General features: G+C 36.2%; 1 protein-coding gene across 1 annotated transcript in view; it reads left to right on the top strand.

Annotated features, from left to right (window-relative positions):
* The window catches only part of fbxo11a (F-box protein 11a), a gene marked incomplete at its 3' end in the record, with an annotated part of 45,599 nt that extends 26,672 nt beyond the window's left edge, over nucleotides 1-18,927 (top strand). Inside the window, 19 exon segments of the mRNA NM_001159668.1 lie at nucleotides 304-385; nucleotides 468-612; nucleotides 1,201-1,330; nucleotides 1,641-1,724; nucleotides 2,263-2,395; nucleotides 3,668-3,774; nucleotides 5,762-5,873; nucleotides 7,514-7,620; nucleotides 7,700-7,837; nucleotides 11,010-11,227; nucleotides 11,989-12,169; nucleotides 12,477-12,599; nucleotides 12,828-12,913; nucleotides 15,253-15,329; nucleotides 15,413-15,556; nucleotides 15,933-16,043; nucleotides 18,419-18,526; nucleotides 18,624-18,732; nucleotides 18,819-18,927. Of these exon segments, the coding sequence (NP_001153140.1) occupies nucleotides 304-385; nucleotides 468-612; nucleotides 1,201-1,330; nucleotides 1,641-1,724; nucleotides 2,263-2,395; nucleotides 3,668-3,774; nucleotides 5,762-5,873; nucleotides 7,514-7,620; nucleotides 7,700-7,837; nucleotides 11,010-11,227; nucleotides 11,989-12,169; nucleotides 12,477-12,599; nucleotides 12,828-12,913; nucleotides 15,253-15,329; nucleotides 15,413-15,556; nucleotides 15,933-16,043; nucleotides 18,419-18,526; nucleotides 18,624-18,732; nucleotides 18,819-18,927 (2,304 nt within the window).
* Nucleotides 18,928-21,897: the final 2,970 nt, after the last annotated feature.

Here is a 21,897-nt window from a genome sequence, read left to right as displayed (position 1 = left end):
TGATACTCGCAAATTTAAAGTGTTTTTTATTTTACTTTTCCAAATTAGGCTGTAAATTCCATTTCTAATAATTTTTTGACTTGCTAAAACCATACAGTAAATCATGCATACAATAAAAAAGAGTTCAGCGTGAATGCTTATTGTATGTGCTGTAAATAAAATGTCAAATCTCAATTTGTTCAAAGGGTGCAAGTGTCTTGACTGGCTCTGTTTGGAAAAAATCTTGGGATGATTTTGTAGAGCATTTGCATTACTATATTATAAATCCTTAAATTATAACTAAAAATCTCAATTTGTTCAAAGGGTGCTTCCACGTCAACAACAGAAAACTTCGGCCATCGGGCAAAACGTGCCAGAGTGTCTGGAAAATCACAAGATCTGCCCGGTAATGGACATCTTGTAATCTGTCGAGACTTTCCCTGCAGTTGATTTGATTTTCAACTTTCGCTGCTTCTCTTTTCATCCAGTAACTCCAGCGGAGCAGTACCTGCAAGTCAAGCTTCCAGACGAGGTGGTCCTCAAAATCTTCTCCTATCTATTGGAGCAAGACCTATGTCGAGCGGCCTGTGTGTGTAAGCGGTTTAGTGAACTGGCCAATGACCCCATCCTGTGGTAGGTGTTCAATCTAAAATGCATGCTTTCTCAATGACCAACAGCGCTGGAAAAAGTACTGAAAATCATACTCCAGTAAAAGTACCATTACTCGTAGTGCAAGTAAAAGTATCTGGTGTAAATATTACTCAAAGTGTGTAGACCTTTTAAAAGTACTCGAGAGCAGTGAGTATTACACTGTGAAAGGTTGATGCGTTTACATGCTGTTTGTGTGAAAACGTAACATTCTGTAGTGCATTTAGTTATTGTTTAAGGCCATTTCATTCATCACATAGACAACCTCTTTATAATCATCATCTAAACCAGGGGTCACCAATCTCGGTCCTGGAGGGCCAGTGTCCCTGCAGGGTTTAGCTCCAACTTCCCTTAACACACCTGCCTGGGTGTTTCAAGTATACCTAGTAAGACCTTGATTAGCTAGTTCAGGTGTGTTTGATTAGGGTTGGAGCTAAAATCTGCAGGACACCGGACCTGCAGGAACAAGTTTGGTGATCCCTGATCTAAACAGTCTCTCTATGAACCAGAGAAATGCTTTCTGATAACATCACAGTAGTGTAAGAGTCCTAATTCTTCTCCTCTGGACTGCAGGAAGAGACTCTACATGGAGGTTTTCGAGTATACGCGTCCCATGATGCACCCTGAGTCTGGGAAGTTCTTCCAGATCAACCCAGAGGAGTATGAACAACCCAATCCCTGGAAAGAGAGCTTTCAACAACTGGTACTGTTCGTTTTAATGCATTCTAGACTAGAAACAGTCATGTTTTAGTATCTAATGGCCCCCTCTGTGACCTTTTAAATCAAATGTTCTCATTATACTCATTTGACCGCAAGGATTGTTCTAGGACAACAATGTGAAATCTGAGAATGAGTGATTTTAGTCATTTTCCGAAAGTGCACAGATGGTGCCATAATGTGATAATTAAGGAGATCTTGATGTGTCAGTAGTCATTAGCTTCTTCAGGGAGCTTTATGGGAGCACATTTCTAAAGGAACACAGACTGACGGATCTCTGACCTTTGTGTTTGCAGTATAAAGGCGCTCATGTGAAACCCGGCTTCGCAGAACATTTCTACAGCAACCCAGCCAGATATAAGGGACGAGAAAACATGCTGGTGAGTTCTAGATTATCTATAGGTACATTGTTTCTCTTTGGTCATTAAACGAATGCTTAAAATTTAAGCTTAACCTGACATTTAAAGGCTTAAGTAGGATAATTAGGCAAGTTACTTTAATTAGGCAAGTCATTGAATAACAGTGGTTTGTTCTGTAGACAATCAAAGAAAAATATTGCATAAGGGGGTTGGTAATATTGATCTTAAATGGTTTAAAAAAAATTAAGAACTGCTTTTATTCTAGCCGAAATAAAACAAATAAGACTTTCTACTTTCTATAAAAATATCATCGGAAATACTGTGAAAAATTCCATGCTCCATTAAATATCACTTGAGAAATATTTTTAAGAGAAAAACACATTCAAAATATATACTCAACTGTATATATTGTGCAAAAATAATTGCATAAATGATGCAATGAACATCCCAATTCTCCATGTCTATAGCACAAATTCAGCAGAATGAGTTTAACGTTTAATGTTAGGAGTTTGTTTAGATAAAAGTTTTAAAGTGGCTCAATCTAATGTGTTTTCCTCAGTATTACGACACCATTGAAGACGCTCTGGGAGGAGTTCAGGAGGCCCACTTTGACGGTTTGATATTTGTCCACTCGGGGATTTACACTGATGAATGGATCTACATCGAGTCCCCCATCACAATGATTGGTGCTGGTACGAACAGGTTTTTTTTTTGTTTTTTTTTTGTAACTGTCAGTATTTAAATTCTGTTTATAATGTCTGCCAAAGACTTTTATGCTCTCTAAGGCTGCATTCGTTTATTTAAAAAAAGCAGTAAAATAGTATAAAAACGTGAAATATTTTTTGAATATATTTTAAAATATAATTTATTCCTGTGGTTGAGTACTAAATTTTCAGCATCACATGAGCCTTCTGATATGCTAATTAGTTGTCAAAATAACATGCTGATATCTTGGGAATAATAGAATGATGTAAAATGAAAATTCCCACATAGTAAATTTGAACACTAAAGTTGTTAAATGCACCATGATGGTTTTATCTGTTTAGTTATAAGTAACAAAAAAGAGAGAACAAAAACCTGAATGCAGATTGCATTTCACAGTGTGGGCTAAGAAATAAAAGCAACTGGATTAGCATTTGAAGTTATTTTATGGCACCATTTGTTTATTTCAAAATATAGTAAAAATATAAAAATGTGAAATATTATTTTAATTTTTAATAGCTGTTTTCTATTTCAATATATTTTAAAATTGAATTTATTCCTGCGATATAATACTGAATATTCAGCAACACATGAGCCTTCTGAAATCGTTCTGAAACGCTGATTTGTTGTCAAAATAATATGGTAATTTCTTAAGAAATGCTCCTTAATATAATGATGTAAAATACCCACATAGTAAATTCGAACATCCAAGTTGTCAAATGCACCATCATGATTTTATCTGTTTAGTTATAACTATAAATAAAAAGAGAATAAAAACCTGAACGCAGATTGAATTTCACAGTGTGGGCTAAGAAATACAAACTTGTTATTTAGAAGTATTTTGATTTTTGGATTTATTTTACATATTTAATTTATTACCATTTTTTCATATCTTTGAGCCCGTTTGTTTCTCTAGTCTTTCTAGATTTTTTTATTTAATCGTATTGCTTATGAAAAGCTCTGTACATTAAGTACTGTAAGTAAATTAAGTAATGCAATAAAAAGAGAAAGAAATAATAATAAAAAAATACTCCTTGGAGTACTTATTTTTCTTAGTCTATTTAAAAACATTTTCAGATTTGTATAGAAACTAATATAATTATTTTCAGGATTCTTATATTAATAACAAGTCTAAAAGATTTATTTTTAAATTAAAATCTTTTTCGACATTATAAAGGTCTTAAAATAGGTGATTTAGCAGTGATAAACATTTCTTTTTTTATTATTAAATCTACATATTCATCGTACATTTGTGTTCGCAGCTCCGGGGAAAGTAGCAGATAAAGTGATCATCGAGAACACAAGAGACTCGACGTTTGTGTTCATGGAGGGATCAGAAGATGCCTATGTAGGATATATGACAATAAAGGTAAGCTTCTCTACTTGCATGCGGACTTCAATAAAAGAACATTTAGGGTGCTTTCACACTAGCACTTTTGACGTCAGAGTACGGTACGTTTTGCTAGTGTCAATGCTGTCTTCTGAACTGTGGTGCGCACCCGAATCCGCATTAAAGAGGTGGTCTGGGTTACGGTTTGTGCAGACTCTAGTACAGTTCACTTATGATATGAATGCAATTGTACCAAATAACAGAAGTGAACCTCCAACTGTACAACAAACTTTAGTTTTATGACGTTCATTTGTGTGTGTGTGTCTGTGTGTGTCTGTGTATGCACCTACTGACCCAGTGCAACCAATGAAAATGACTTCTGCAGACACTGTGCGATGTTTTGACTGTTTTTTTAATATTTTTTGTGGCAGATAGAAGCAAGTGACGGTCTGTATTTTGGTTTTGGTAACAAAACCAAAAGATTCAGTAAAAGCAGAATGACAGATTTTTGGTCATTTTGGCCTTTTGCTTTCGTGGCCATCACCTACTGTAGGTGAGACTTTTATATGGCCATGACCTCCGCACCATGTACCGTCGCCACTCTAAAGGAGAAAGAACGTGTTTTTTAGGTGTTACCACAGTTTGCGACTATGCTGCCAGGTGGCACAAAGGGACGGGATGAGAGGGTGCTCGCTGCAGAGCCATTTGAGGAGAGCTGAGCTCCAGCGAGGGGGAGCATGAGCTGTCGCTCCTCCTCCTGTAAGCTGTTTTAATGCGTACACCAACCCCACCCCTAACCCTACCCCCAGTGACATCACTCATAGAAGTGCAAAAAAGGTGGAGCTCAAGCTTAAGCTCCCCCTCGCTGGAGCTCAGCTCTCCTCAAATGGCTCTGCAGCGAGCACCACTTGGACGGGATGCGGACGGACAGAAATAGCCTGTATATTAGTTGTAAATACTCTGCTACTTGTAAATAAAGATAAACAATGAAACAAAGCATTATAATTACTTCATTAATAATTAAAAAGACAACTAGGCTACATTTTTAAAGGATTAAAGAATAACAATTAACCTTTTGGGTGAAGTGCTTCAAAACAAGTCCGCTATATGCTTTAGCACCAAAACACGTGTTGCCGTAAGATTCTGTTGCTTTGTTAAATAAAATAATAATCTAGCCTAAATAAAATGAAAGAGAAATATTCATTTTCAGAGAAGCCTATAATAACTGAAAGAAGGATATTTCTGGTCACAGTTTGACACAGAGGAGTTGACAAAACAGCGCTAATGCTGATCGCCTCTGTGCTGCCTGGAGCCGCGTCATAAACTCAATAAATAGGCTGGTAATGATTTAGTGTAGGCTACAACCAACAAACCAACCTTTTTCCATGTGAAAAATTACAATTATTAATAGTTCTAATATAATATACATTTTAAATAGCCCACATAGCCTAATCTACCAATCAAACAAATCTAAAGTTTTTCTTGATTTTTGCGTAAGGATAACTTCGCACCAAACTGAGGCTTTAATATTACAGCTTATAAGACATGTATGCAAATTAATGCAACATCATATGTAAACAAAAATATTGTTCTATGCTATGTAGTAGCCTATACTTTACAAAAAGTCATCATATGAGCCTTAAGGCTTATTGTCATTGTCTTTTATAACGCGGCGTGAATGTCCACTGAAATTCAGGATTTCGAACTTGAGCGAGTCACGCGTCATGCGCAAAACGCTGAATTTGCGCAGCTCCATTTGTGCGCATCGAATGAACGCAGCATTAGACTTTACTTCATTAGCACAGTACTTTATATATAACTTGAGATTTTTTATTGTTTACATCATTTTCCATTTATTTCAATGTCCTTCAGTGTTTATGTATGTGTGTATCTATGTACCCTGAGCTCCTACAAAAAAAATCCTTGTGTGTTTGTGCACACTTAGTGAAAAGAGCTCTGATTCTGAATGTCATGGTTTTAGGCAGGTTGGTTGCATGTAATGTATATGATATGTCTGTCTGTCCAGTTTAACCCTGATGATAAATCAGCTCAGCATCACAACGCTCATCACTGCCTGGAGATCACAGTGAACTGCAGCCCTATCATTGACCACTGCATCATCCGCAGCACCTGCACAGGTCAGCACAGCAGCACAAATCTGTTGCTTTTACATCTGGTTATATATTGCATGAATGAATGTTGGAGTTCTTCAGTGTTCAGTGGCCAATCATGCATCGTTTCTACTGCTCATAATTGTGGCTTGTGATTTACGTTCATGTTCAACATGTTGGTCTTAAGGTTATATAATTATATATTTATATAATTATATATGTTTATTTATTACCGGTCAAAAGTTTTTTTATTTTTTATTTAAAAAAATTAAATAAAAATGTTATGTTCATCAAGGCGGCATATATTAAATGAAAAAAGTTAAATTACTTATTGCATATAGTTTCAAATGAAATTATTATTCCAGACATTTATGGCTTTTATTACTATTACCATTAATAATAATAATAATAGTAATAATAATACTAAAATAATAATTAATATTAGTGATTTCTGAAGGATCATGTCACTGATGACAGGAGTAATAAAGCAAAAAAATCATCATTAAAATCACTGCAATAAATGATTAAATTAAATTATAAACTACTGTTGAACAGTTATTTTATTGTGCAATAACATTTTACAATTTTTACAGTATTTTTGTTAAAATAAATTTAGCCTTGGTAAACAGGAGAAGCTGATTTTAAAACATTCAAAAATCCTACTGACCCCAAACTTTTGACAGTGTGTGTGTGTGTGTAAAATATCACAGAATAATTGTATTTATAATGTATATATTTTATCTTTATTTTAAAGTTAATTGTATTTTTCCCCACACAGAATTGAAATAAAATAAAAATTAAAAAAACAAAAAATGTAAAAAAACAAAACAAAAAAAGGTTTCATTGATTAGACACTGTTTAATCACTTAAATGGAATTGAACAATTAAATTGCAATCCAGAAAAATGAAAACAGGCAACATGAAAATTCTGTGTAAAAAATATAATAAAATTAATTAATTATTTAATAAAATGAAAATAAATGTATTCATTTATTCATTCATTTTCTTGTCGGCTTAGTCCCTTTATTAATCTGGGGTCACCACAGTGGAATGACCACCAACTTATCCAGCAAGTTTTTAAATGAATGAATGAATGAATGAATAAATGTATTACAAAAGAATTAATTAAATATTCAATTATTATTTAATTGTATTTATTTCACACATGATTAAAAAATACTAAATAAAATTATGTTTAATATTTGCTATATTTAAAATGTTTTTTTTTTTAATGTTGAAAATGGTTATTGTTTTAATAAATTGCTATGATTTTAATTATTTAGACAATATTTTTTTATTTAAAAAAATAAAAGAATACAATCAAATTAAAATGTAGGTATGGTTTTTTAAAACATTTTAATATATTTAATATTTTAATATATTTAAATTATTAATTAAAAATATATTTATTATATTTTAAAATATATTTAACTTTAATATATTGAATTTTAAATTCTTTTTTATTTTTGCTTTATTATATATATGCTATATGACATTATTTAAAATAAATAAATAAATAAAATAAGAATATGAAATCGAGAAAACAAAACATACGTAATACTCATCTTGTAATTTGTGCAAGCTTCCTCCAGTCATGTGTGTTTTGAGGTTTTGATTTGCTGTAGTGTTTGATGTTCTCATTGGTGTGTGTGTGTGTGTTGCTGCAGTGGGATCTGCAGTGTGTGTGAGCGGTCAGGGAGCGTCGCCCACCATCAAACACTGTAACATCAGTGACTGCGAGAACGTGGGTCTCTACATCACAGACCACGCGCAGGTAATCTGAACACACTCCTGCATTATAAACCTTCAGATGAGCAGCAGAAGAATCACTCCTCTCTCTGTTCCCTCTGCAGGGCATTTATGAGGACAACGAGATCTCCAATAATGCTCTCGCTGGCATCTGGGTGAAAAACCACGGTAATCCCATCATCAGACGCAACCACATCCATCACGGCAGAGACGTTGGGGTGTTCACGTTTGACCACGGCATGGTAAAAACACTCTTGGTCTACACGCACACCATCACAGACACTGTGTTTAAGCAATAAGCCATGAGGGATATTCAGAATGCAACAGTGTTATTTAATATTATCCATATGTCGATGGGATACGTCCCCCTCACTTTTAGACCATTTAAAAACAGGTAATTAAGAATGTAAACCTTTGGATTTCATACAGCTGTCCCTGTTTTAAAATGTCCACTACGTCCCTGCATTGTACTATTATTAATATTTAGAATTTACAGTAAGGTTTCATTAGCCGCATTTCCACTGTCGGGCCAGTGCGAGCCAGGGCTTTTATCGGGCCAATCATCGGGAGGTTGAGCAGTGAGGACGAAGTCATGCCGCATTTCCACTCTCAGGCTAGTAGCTCGCAGCGCGTCGAGCAAACCCCGCCCCCAGAACGTCCCCCGAATCAAAACGTCACACAACCTGCCCACTTCAGCGGGAATCAGGCAGATAAAGCACATTATCGCATCATCACTAAAATAGTTTTATTTTAGTTTTTCTATTGAAATTAATGCAGCCTTGGTATGTAGAAAAGTATTATCAGCTTTTATTAATTTTAATCCTAATTATCCCAAACGTTTGACTTGCAGTGTATATTTGGGAGTGTTAGAAGCATGTTATTCTGAGCAGCTAATAATAATGATAATAATAATCAGGGTTCAACGCTAAGGATTTTTTCTACTGGCCCCACCAAAAAAAAGAAGTTAATAGCTATTTGAATGTGCATGTGTGTGTGTGTGTGTGTGTATACACACACACACACACACACACACACACACACTGTTGATTTCAGAATTATTAGTCCCCCTAAATTATTAGCACCCCTGTTTATTTTTTCCCCCAATTTCTATTTAACAGAGAACAGATTTTCTCAGCACATTTCTAAACATAATAGTTTTAATAACTCATCTCTAATAACTGATTTATTTTATCTTTGTCATGATGACAGTAAATAATATTTTACTAGATATTTTTCAAGACACTTCTATACAGCTTAAAGTGACATTTAAAGGCTTAACTAGGGTAATTAGGTTAACTAGGCAGGTTAGGGTAATTAGGCAAGTTATTGTATAATGATGGTTTGTTCTGTAGACAGTCTGAAAAACAATTAGCTTAAGAGGCTAATAAATTTGACCTTAAAATGGTTAAAAACTGCTTTTATTTTAGCCAAAATAAAACAAATAAGATTGTGTTCAGAGGAAAAAATATTATCAGACAAACTATCAACATTTCTTTGCTCTGTTAAACATCATTTAGGAAATATTTTAAAAAGAAAAAACAAAATACTAAAGGGGGCTAATAACTCTGTATATATATTTACGGTAATTTTTAAAATGTTTTTTAGGGAAAATTATTCAGTTCATCAAGGCTATATTTATAAATGTAAAAAAGGTTTAATTGTTAAATATTTATAAAAATTTTAAATAACTGCTTTGTTATTGTATGTAGTTTCAAATAAAATCATAACTCCAGACATGATTGATTTTATTACTATTACCATTAATAAATATAATAATAATTAATATTAGTGATTTCTGAAGGATCATGTGACTGGAGTAATGAAGCTGAAATTTCATCTTTAAAATCACTGGAATAAATGAATAAATTATATGATAAACTACTTTTGAACAGTTATTTTATCGTGCAACATTTCACAATTTGTATTTATGATGAAATAATTGCAGCCCTGGTGAGCAGAAGAAGCTTAGTTTAACATATTTAATCACACTGACCCCAAACCTTTGAGCAGTTGTGTATAGAATATTTTATAAGTGAAAATGTGCACTAAAATTTTAACAACCCACAGACATCGTCACCAAATACAAATCGAGGTCAGACTTTCTCATATATACAGAGCCTCATTTCAATTGTCAGGTTTTGTAGAAATCGATCTATTGAATTAATCAATCTATTAAAGAAACGTTGACTAGAATTCTGTATTTTAGGCTTAAATTATAGAGAGACATAGCAGATGAACCGAGACTGCATCAGATCAATGTAAATCTTTCTTTCGAGCTGTCAGTGCGGAAACAAACAAAACAAAAGGGCCTAATACTACATATTATATGATTAAAATATGGAAAAATTAACAGATAGTAATTACGGTCAATTTTCCTGACGGATAAACCGAGATCTGGCTGGACAAACAGCTCTCGGCAATATTTCAGCATGCTTTCACTTTCGCATTTACCGGTAAGAATGACATCTCGCCCAGCTCATCATTCTCTCTTCATATAGCCGTATATATGGCTATTACACGATCATAATACGCTGTGATATAGCCTGGGTCGTTAGTTCGTTGCATTGTTTTGTTTTCTCACTACAATCGATCTGCTCAATATGACAGAGACCGCGTCTCATTCAGGCTGATCTCGGACTGATTGATTTGGCGCGGAAGTGAGCGCAACTGCTGGATATATGCCAAAAAAAACGCGCTTATGGGTGAAACGAGACAGATTCCGAAACAAACGTCTATGTGTAAAAGCACCGAAAGATTGTATTTGCACACAATTGACAGACAGTCGCAGCACGCAGCTCTGGCTCGATCTGGCAGGCAAAAAGGCAGCAGCTGGCCCGATCGGGCCAGTAACATTCTGTACACTGGCCCTAATGTCTCGCACGCTGGCCCCGGGCCATCGGGCAGTCCTTATTGTCGAGCCCTGATAATGTAATATTAATGTTTCCCAGTACTGGGTTGCAGCTGGTAGGGCATGCACTGTGTAAACATATGCTGAATAAGTGTGTCTCTGTCTCCCTCTGCAGGCCCTTTGTGAGAGCTGCAGCTTTTATTGTATTTTATCAGTGTTCATTTTTATTCACGTGACAATGAAGACTGGAATAATAATGATGAAAATTCATCATAAAATAACAGGAATAAATTTAACTTTATTCAACATAAAACCAGTTATTTTAAATTGTAATAATATTTCACATTTTTATGGATTTTACAGTATTTCTGTTCGAATTAATTCAGCCTTGGTGAGCAGAACAGTATTCTCCAGTTATTTAATTTAATTATTATTATGATTTTTTAAATCTGAATGATTACTCTTAATTTTTAACTAAGAGTGTATATTTGGAAGTGTTAGTAGCAGGCCATTCTGAGCGGCTGTAAATATTTATATCTTTGGTTTGTCTCTGTCTCCCCCTGCAGGGCTACTTTGAGAGCTGCAACATCCACAGGAACCGGATAGCAGGTTTTGAGGTGAAGGCGTATGCGAACCCGACGGTAGTGCGCTGCGAGATCCACCACGGACAGACGGGCGGCATCTACGTGCACGAGAAGGGCCGAGGACAGTTCATCGAGAACAAGATCTATGCAAACAACTTTGCAGGAGTGTGGATTACCTCAAACAGCGACCCCACGATCAGGTCAGGGTCTCAATTCTTAGGGGTAAATTTTAAAGCCCTTCTACTTAACCCTTAGTTGTAAGGGCCAAGGGGAAGGGGTAGGGGTACAAAAACAGAATTGTGATTGGGTCTAACGCCCCATTCATACGTGGCTTCAGCGTCAACGCTTGACAGAGGGCGTGTCTGAAGTTGGGGCTGAAGCTATTGTCATAGTAGCGTCAGCCAATGAAATTCAGTCAGCAATAGGCCACTGTCTGAGCTGGTGTATTTGCATACAGCGATCTGATTGGCTGACGCTTCTGTCGCCGATTGAAAAGTTGAGCTATTCCCAACTTCTGCAGCGAGCAACACTTCTGAAGCGGCGCTGATAGATCCAAATTGCAGTTCGGCAACGCCTGACGTCACCCATTCAAAGTGAATGGGAAGCGTTGACGCCCCGTGTGAATGGAGCATAAGTCCGCCCCTGTATATGATATAATACTAAATACAAAAACCTAATTTGATTAGCTACAGAACAGACAACTGTTGTAAATAAAACTCGCCTTATTAACCTAACTTGCCAAGTATTTTGCAAAATAACTAGTAAAATATAATATGCTGTCATCATGTCAAAGACAAAATAAATAAGTTATTAAAAACAATGATGAAAAATAATTTACTTAGTTTAAACATCACTAAAATATAATTGAAGTATTCGAAGGCTAGTTCTTTCATCCACTCTGTATATAAATAATGCGTTCCACTGTTCATGCAGACTAACGCACGTCTCTGATCACTAACAGGGGTAACGCCATATTTAATGGCAACCAGGGTGGTGTTTACATTTTCGGCGACGGCCGAGGGCTCATTGAAGGGAACGACATCTATGGCAATGCATTAGCTGGAATCCAGATCCGGACCAACAGCTGCCCGATCGTCCGGCACAACAAGATCCACGACGGACAGCATGGAGGAATATATGTGGTGAGACGGAAATAGCCAACATTCACTAACTTATATTCTGCCAGCTGAAAGATTGACTCTGAGAGAGGTTTCAGGCTAATATTTCAGAATGTTCACAATGCTTTCCTGTTGTTGTTGCTGTTTTTTGATGTTAGTTAAGGGTCACATCAGATGCAAGTAAGCAGAACATTTCTTATTTATTTTTAGGCTGCTGGTAAGTGGAATTATGAATAAAACGGGTCAAATCAGTCACTTGCTTTTCATTGAAATGTCATCAGTACAGACTAGAGCGTGCGATTTTTATCCCTGTGTGTGTTGTGTGTTTCAGCATGAGAAGGGTCAGGGTGTGATCGAAGAGAACGAGGTGTACAGTAACACACTGGCTGGTGTTTGGGTGACCACAGGCAGCACACCGGTACTGCGCAGAAACAGAATACACAGCGGAAAACAGGTGCTTCAGCACACCTCGCCTCAACACACGACTCTTTACACTCCACATTATAAACTGGCACATCTAATGCATTATCAAGCGCGCAAACAGTCATGTGAAAACTCTTCCACACTCTTAAGGCTCATTTATACTATTAGACTTCACATCAGGCTGGGGTTTTGTATTTTTAAAGGAGTTGCGCATGCAAATCCTCTCGCAGTGATGCATTAACTGTGCGTTTGTCCACAGGTTGGTGTTTATTTCTATGATAACGGTCACGGTGTGCTGGAAGACAACGACATCTATAACCACATGTACTCTGGAGTCCAGATCAGGTCAGTGGCATCATTATCATCTGATTTCTTTTCTTTTTTTCTTAGGTTTACACTTAAAAGTATTATTATGCACTGCTGTTTGGTAATTTTCCTTTAGATTTTTATGATTTTGCATATTACAATGTACCAGCGGGGTCTTAAAAGCTTTGAAAAAGTCTTAAATTTGATCATCTCAAATTAAAGTCTTAATAGCCTTGAATTTGGTATACAAAGTCTTGGATTTCATTACAAAGGCCTTATTTTATTTATTTATTTTACCTTTCCTAGGATAAAGTTCATACCGTAATAAAATTAACTGTTACTAATGTAGGCTAATTAAAAATTGATGGAGCGCAATGTTGAGTGCACCTCACACTCCACGTCATAGCAGAAAAGCGAAAGCGCACTCATTAAGGCTGATTTATACGCCGGCGCTGACGCATAGCCCTTTGCCGTGGCCGTCGCTGACCTGCACCTCTCAAAAAATGTAACTACACGTCGCAACGACGCGTAGAGCAAGCTCTGTGATTGGTCAGCTTAGTATCGCTGACGAGTCTTGGCGGGACCGAGAGCCGCGTGAATGGCACGAGCCTGATGGAGTGATTGTTTACAAGTGTGGAGTCCCGTGAAGGAGCTCCTGATGGAAAGCTTTGTTTTGTGTTTACCTCATAGTTAAAGTTGTTGCACGTTCGCCGGTTCCTGCCTCAAAATGAGCGAGTTTGAGCCACTTGTACATCCCGGAAGTGTTCAGGAAATGCAAAAAAGTAGCGAAGAAACTCGACACAGAGGAACATTTACACCTCACTGCCCACTAGCGTTTCGGAAGTGTTAATGCAGACCAACAGAGACAGCGCACAGAAGTATAAATGCACAGCTGCGAGCGTTGCATGCGCGGTGGATTATGCAGGTCACTTGACGCAGAAGTATAAACCAGGCTTTAGTAGGCAAGTGAGGTACAGAACAAGATAGTTGCTATCCTAGTTTGTCTGCTAAAATTGGAAAGCGTCGGTTTAATCTGCTGTGGCCAAGGAATCTGAATTACGTTCGGGTCAAGCCTGTGCCAGGAAATGATCGCAAGGCCTACTGCTGTTGGTGCTTGAAGTTTTTTAAGCTTGTGGCGATGGGTAGTACACCGTGTGTAGTACTGCTCGTCAGTGTCAACCACCTATTGTGCAGTTCTGTGCACCGGAGACCTCTTCGGTTACTGAAACAGCTTTGGCTATCAGTAATGAAGAAGTTTCTACATTAGACTCATTGCCACCACAGCCAGGGAACATCCTATCTTACTGTGGCTCGACGCCAACTCTGCGAGAGGTAATGTGGGTCCTTAAAACAATCTGTAAGCACCACTCTTACACATCAAATGAGAACATTAGAGATTTTAAAAACTATGTTTCCTGACTCCGAGGTTGCATCTTCATTCTCGTGTGGAAGCAACAAAACTGCATATATTACTAAATTTGGATCGGCTCCTTTTATAACTGAAGAACTGACTGACCAGGTCAATAAGGCCAACGGGTTTGTGGTCATGTTTGACGAGAGTCTCAATAAGATGACGAAATAAAAGCAGTTGGGCCTTCATTTTCGCTACTGGGTGGACAACTACATCCAGTCACGTCCAGGCTCGCAGTTTTTGGTCATGCAACGGCAGTGAACCTGCTCAAACATTTCAAAGTATTTTTTTTTATTAAATTTTTATACAATTATGCAGATTTAAGTATGTAAAAGCTGATGAGAATATTGCTTCAAAAAATGTGTTTAGTTATGACAGACATGAAAAAAACAAGGCTATAGTGTTCAACACCAAGTTCAAATTTATTTGTTTTTTACAAATCAGATGTGTGTTACACTGTTGTGTATGTATTAATTACAACTGATAATTAAAATAAAAATTTTATTTAATTCAAGTAGCCCACTTGTACATAATTATTTTCTAGGGTTCAAAATTTATACAGATTTGACATTTTCCCCCTCATACTTCTGTCGGAATGGGTACGAAGTTGGCATTGAATTTCATTTGGAGGATCCCGGGGTTACCCTGTATTAAACGTTATGAATAATAAACTAATTATATTATAAATAAACTAATAAACAACAAAGATAAATAACTAAAACACGCACACTTGAGTCAACATTTGATATGGAGCAAAAAAGTTGATCAAAATTGTCACAAGACAACAATGGGTGTTGTTCAATAGCTTTAGGAGCACTTTGGTGAAAGGTTTTAATTCACTTCAAACATTAACTGCTCCTATATATGCTAGAAAAGTAAATATAAATCATTATTTTGTCATTTGAAATGACTGAATGATTCTAATAAAGAGTAGTGACATTTCTTGACATTGCATTTTTTTTTGTAGAACGGGCAGCAATCCGAAGATTAGGAGGAATAAGATCTGGGGTGGACAAAATGGAGGAATTCTTGTTTACAATTCAGGTAATATTTCCATCGCTGTCGCTGACGTTTTGATAACAAGTCTGATATTCAGATAAACAAGCGTGGTGTGAATCTGTCCTCAGGTTTAGGCTTTATTGAAGACAATGAGATCTTCGACAATGCCATGGCCGGAGTCTGGATAAAGACTGACAGCAACCCCACACTGCGCAGAAACAAGATCCACGACGGCCGAGATGGAGGAATCTGTATCTTCAATGGAGGACGAGGTGAGACAAAGACTTAATAAAGTGGTCTGTTTATTTGCCGGCACAAATGTGTGAGCATTACAGTGACTTTTCCTCATGCAACATTAACCGTTAATGTGGAGAGAACTGTTAATGACGATACTATCGTTTACAAATCTAAATCTAATGCTTTAAAAAGCCCTTGAATCTGGTGTCCATGAAAGAATGGGAACCCTGTTTTTATGATTCCCCCATTCATTTAGATAGACAGGGGTTTACTGGTGCATGAGCTGGCCTAAGGCATTGCAAATATGGCTGCAAATTGAACTGACTTTTCTTAAAAGTGAGGCGATCTTCTGCAGCTGATGAGCTCCGTCTGCTCTCGTCAGCTTCCTGATGTGTTTCTCTCTGATTTTAGGGCTGTTGGAGGAGAACGACATCTTCAGAAATGCTCAGGCTGGAGTTCTCATCAGCACCAATAGTCATCCGGTGCTGCGCAAGAACAGGATATTTGACGGTTTTGCTGCTGGTATGCTTTGTTTGTTTGTTTTTTTTATGATGATTTTAGACAATAATTGGGTATTTTCTAAACAGCATGCAACATTTTTTACATTTCATGTTATTAATATTACATAATATTATATTTCCCAATTAATAAAGATAACAAGACAAGAAAAAAAAGATGTTGTTTACCAAAACAATTCTGTTATCATTTACTCACTATTGCATTAATTTACTTTGACTTAAAAAAAAAAATTAATATATTCTACAAAAAGTGAACATTTTTCTGAGGATAATTTCAGTCAGATTTAATGTGATTTAATTGTGATTAATTAGATAATTTTAAAAGTGATTTTACGTAAATTGTCTATGTAAATATGTGTGTGCGTGTATAAATTATTCGATGTATGTATTATTCATAATTTATATAATACATATTTATTATAGGTGGGCATAGATTATTTTTTAATCTAGATTGATCTCACTATAATTTTGGAATTAATCTAGATTAAAAGGGCTCATTTGAATTCTGTCGAAGGCATTCAGAATATGTGTGCTACCCAAATAATTACTAAACATAAGTCTTTGAGGATGGGTTTCTCAAGCCAGGTGGCGCATTAGACCAGGGGCTTATCTCCTGTTTCCAAAATGCATCACAAACTGCTTGAGAAACTGTTCTGCTATGATAATTGGTGATGGAAATAAATGATGTTCAATAAGATGTACTTGTGTTTACTAACTCTTTATTCAGTTAAACATGAATGTTGAACTATAGGCCTACATAAGCTCCAAACAGCGATTTTTGATCACCTTAATCCGACTAAAGTCATAACTGAACTAAACAGAAATGGAATTAAGACGTGTGGAGTTTGCAGATATTAGAGGCATTATTGAAGTAAACACTGTAATCAAACTATTACCGTCATGTAGGACTTTTCGCTATATTTTCTGACAAGATCCACACGTGGCTGTCAGTAAAGGACACACACAGCAAAAAGCGGAAGCTTTTTTCTTTCCATTTGGCGTGCGTGATTAAACTCCATAACACCCTCGCCAGTCTAATACCCCAGTTTGTCATGGGGGATGAATGAAATGTTCATGAGTGAAGTGAAGCTGCTGAACTGCAGTTAAAAGTCACCCAAAAATACAGGAAACTCTTACATGAAAGCACTTCACGTAAACACCTTAATTATATTAGTGTCTATCAAGGCAAATAACTAGATTACAGATGTCCATGTAAACGTAGTCAGTCGTGTCTTCGAAGTGAAAGATCCAGAAGGGCATCCTGCTGATTTGATTCAGAAGGGCACTGTTTTGTCAGACAGCTCACTGGTCAGGTATACATCCACGCTTAAATATCAAGGTGAATGTCATCATAGCTTGCGTAGAATAGACCCAGCTCCCAACCCAACTTTGAGAATAGATTAACAGCCATATTTCTTTTTCTAATATATATATATTAGACCACTGCATGTTCTCCCTGCGTTCGTGTGGGTTTCCTCCGGGTGCTCCGGTTTCCTCCACAGTCCAAAGACATGCAGTACAGGTGAATTGGGTAGGCTAAATTGTCCGTAGTGTATGAGTGTGTGTGTGTGAATGTGTGTGTGGATGTTTCCAACTGTGGGTTGCGGCTGGTAGGGCATCCGCTGCGTAAAAACTTGCTGGATAAGTTGGCGGTTCATTCCACTGTGGCAACCCCGGATTAATAAAGGGACTGAGCCGACAAGAAAATGAATGAATATTAGACCAACACTAATATGTGTATGTGTGTGTGTGTGTGTGTATATATATATAAAATTTAAATAAAAAAATGCATTATGGGCAAAACCTATAAATAAAATAAGAATCATTTAGCCCAGGGGTGTCCAAACTCCTGGAGGGCTGGTGTCCTGCTAAATTTAGCTCCAACTTGCTTCAACACACCCGCCAGAAAGTTTCCAGTATATGTAGTAATAGCTTGATTGCTTGGTTCAGGTGTGTTTCAATGGGGTTGGCGCTAAACTCCCCTGGACACCGGACATCCCTGATTTAGCACGATGCATTATTAGACAGAAAATATATTTTGTTATTTAATAAAGATGCATCCATAGAGTTATATATCTGTGTATTTGTGCTTTTACCATCTAAACTATCTTTCGAAATATTGCATTATTTTGTGACTCCTCTCATTTGGAAGTGAATAAACAAATACCCTTGTATAGACTTCTTATTGATTTTGTAGAGTCAATAATACTTGTGTGTATTTCTCTGCAGATTTGTGTGGTCATGTATTGATATTTGATTCAGCTTTAGATGGAAATGTAGTTATGAACTGCATAACATATTCGTTTCATAATATCGCACAGATATGACATTTACATTAAATATTATATGGCAGTAATTGTTGACTAATGTCTGCTGCAGGTATTGAGATCACAAATCACGCAACGGCGACGTTAGAAGGCAATCAGATCTTCAACAACCGATTCGGCGGCTTGTTTCTTGCGTCCGGCGTCAACGTCACAATGAAAGGTGAACTGCAAACATCTTCATTCGCTATTTCCCCCCCTCCTTCTCCAAATAAAAGTGAACTCCAATCCAACTCATTCCCTTAATATCTTCCCTCCAGACAACAAAATCATGAACAATCAGGACGCCATTGAGAAAGCGGTCAGCAGAGGTCAGTGCCTGTACAAGATTTCCAGTTACACCAGCTATCCAATGCACGATTTTTACAGGTAACGCTCCTTTTCCCAGCATGCATCTGTGATGTGGTGTGATCCTCAGCGTGGATGCTCAGCACTTTTCTTCTTCTTCTGTGCAGGTGTCACACATGCAACACCACAGACCGCAACGCCATCTGTGTGAACTGCATCAAGAAGTGCCATCAAGGCCACGACGTAGAGTTTATTAGACATGATAGGTCAGTCGAATTTTTTTCGTGAAATGACATTCCCATGGTGAAAAAACTTAAAAATCACATTTGAAAATTACATTATGATTTGCTGTTGAAGTCAGATTTATTCACCTTCCGGTGAATTTATTTTAATTATATTTTTAAATATTTCTCAAATTATATTTAACAGAGCAAGGAATCTTTCACAGTATTTCCTATAATATTTTTTCTTCTGGAGAAAGTCTTATCAAGTGATCAAGTTTTCTCGGAGGATGACAAGCTGACAAAACATGGCTGCAACTCTGATACAAGTTTCATAAATGGAGAAAATGACAAAGCACTGCAGTGTTTGTCTGAGATAATTAGTCTACCGAAATGTGTACATTCCTTACAAGCTGAAGCTGATCGGTCAATTTTTGTCACTCATTCTGAAGATGTTTTCAACTGGGGTGCCTGGAAACGATCTTGCACATTGGAAGAGACGCGATATGTGAATGCATGCCATCATTTGCAATCTCTAGCAGTTGATCTTCTTTCACAGACATGCTGAAGTCACCTGATTTGTTGACATATGGGTTGCGGATCCGTTCCTTGGCAGTTCGCCAGTTCGTCACTAGGCCTTTTCCCCTTAGCAAAGACACTTTCCAAACACGTCTGTTTCTTACTCATTCTGCTGCTTGTGAGTTAAATTTTGGTGCTCAAGTGACCGAGATGTAAGCAAGGAATACGGTCATTTTTCAAAATTAAAGATTTTTCAAAATAAAAGATTGTTCAGACTCGCATAATAAATAAAAAGGAAATAATTAATGATTTCTTGTGCGGCCCAGTACCAATTGATCCACAGACCGGTACTAGTTTGCGGCCTGGGAGTTGAGGACCTCTGGTCTAGAGAACAAACCACTGTTATACAATGACTTGCCTAATTACCCTAACCTAGTACGTGGAAATGAACTGGCAGATGAAGCAGCAAAAAAATCTCCTTGAATGTGACCGAATGTTTAATTCCTCCTGAGGGCTTGATACCCAAAATCAATTTGTACATAAATGAAACACGGCAAAGAGAATGAGACAACTGCATAAATAATAAAACTACATGAAATTAACCCCAAAATAAATGAAAGACACTTAGCAAATTATAATTTTGAGACCAGGCATGATCAGACGGTCTATGCCAGATGTCGAATTGGACATTCTAGGTTGACTCATTTATATTTACTGAATAACGAAGAATCACCTAAATGTAATTACTGCCAGGCTGCTCTTACCATGAAGCATATTTTGGTGGAATGCGGAAGTTTAAATACCATTAGACAAAGTTTTTATAAGGAGAGTACGTTGATGGAGATTTTTAAAAAGGGACCACCAGGAAGAGTTTTAAATTATTTTTGAAAAATTTAACTGAAAAATCATGTTTAACTTTGAATATAATTTTTGTGTGAATTTTATTTATTAATATTTTATATATTTGTCTTAGTAACTTTTTATTGTGATACAAATTTGTTTTTATCATGTAATATTTTATGTATATCCATTTTGCCACGAAATTGCCATAAGTTGCTGATGTGGCAATAAATAAATAATAAATCAATTACCCTTTATCAATTCACCTTTATTTGTATAGCACTTTTACAATATAAATTGTGTCAAGGCATCTTCACATAGAAGATCATAGTAAATTGAAACAATTCAAGCCGAGTACTAGTGTCTTGAAAATATTTAGTTTAATAATATTTACTGTCATCATGACAAAGATAAAAGAAATCAGTTATTAGAAATAAGTTATTAAAACTATTATGATTAAATAACTCATTTTAAATCTTTTACTCCTTGTGTGCTGTATACTAGGGTACCTTGGTCTGCTTTGTCTATTCGTAGGCTCAAGCATTGGCAAATCTTTGTTTACAAATCTATACTGGGTTTACTCCCACCATATCTACAGAATTACGTTTTTGTCAATGTGTAATTTATGTTAACTGTTAATTGTTTGTTAGACCCATGTGACGTGTACTGCCTAATCTTGGCCAGGACGCTCTTGTAAAAGATTTTTAATCTCATTGTGTCTTTCTGATAAAATAAAGGATATAATAATAATAGTAATAGTTTAGAAATTGCCTTTCCGTTAAACAAAAATTGGGCAATAAAAAATACAGGGGGGCTAAAAATTGTCTTCAACTGTACATACAATTTTGTGGTCATGTGGTAACTCTTCTGGATTAGCTCAACTTTTAATAATGCTATTTACTTCTTCTAATTTTTTACTTTATTTTTTTACCCAGCTTCATGCGTTACATTGTTCATGACACCCATTTAAGTAATTGTTAAGTTTTAATGAAAATCTGTGGATAAAAGATAATCAAACAGTTATGATGCCAGTTAAAGGCTTAAGCAGCTAAATGACCTGTTTATTGAATTACAGTTTATGTTAGCCCCCCGTATATTATCTTTCTCCAGATTTCTTTTTAACAGAGATTTCTTTAAAATCCATTTCTAAACAGTTTTAAAAACTCATTTCTAATAACTGATTTATCTTTGTCATGATGACAGTAAATAATATTTGACTAGATATTCTTCCGAATACTAGTTACGGTTACTAGTAACATTTAAAGGGTTAACGATGCTCATTAGGTTAAAGTTAGGGTAATTAGGTAAGTCATTGTATAACAGTGGTTTGTTCACAATCCAAAACAAATATTGCAGAAGGGGGCTAATAATTTTGACCTTAAAATGGTTTTTAAAAAAAATAAAAAACTGCTTTTATTCTAGCCAAAATAAAAAAAAAAGACTTTCTCCAGAGGAAAAAATATCATAAGAAATACTGTGGAAAATTCATTGCTCTGTTAAACATCATTTGGGAAATATAAACAAAAACAACAAACAAATGTTAAGTGTGTCATTTAAAAGTGTTATGTTGTGTGTTTGTGCAGGTTTTTCTGTGACTGCGGCGCAGGGACGTTGTCGAATCCGTGCACATTAGCAGGAGAGCCGACTCACGACACGGACACGCTGT

This window comes from Danio rerio, chromosome 13 (genome assembly GCF_052040795.2).
Source record: "Danio rerio strain M-AB ecotype USA chromosome 13, GRCz13ab, whole genome shotgun sequence".
Classification (NCBI taxonomy): domain Eukaryota; kingdom Metazoa; phylum Chordata; class Actinopteri; order Cypriniformes; family Danionidae; genus Danio; species Danio rerio.
Note: the sequence above shows the minus strand (reverse complement) of the source record. Positions and strands in the feature narration are given on the sequence as shown.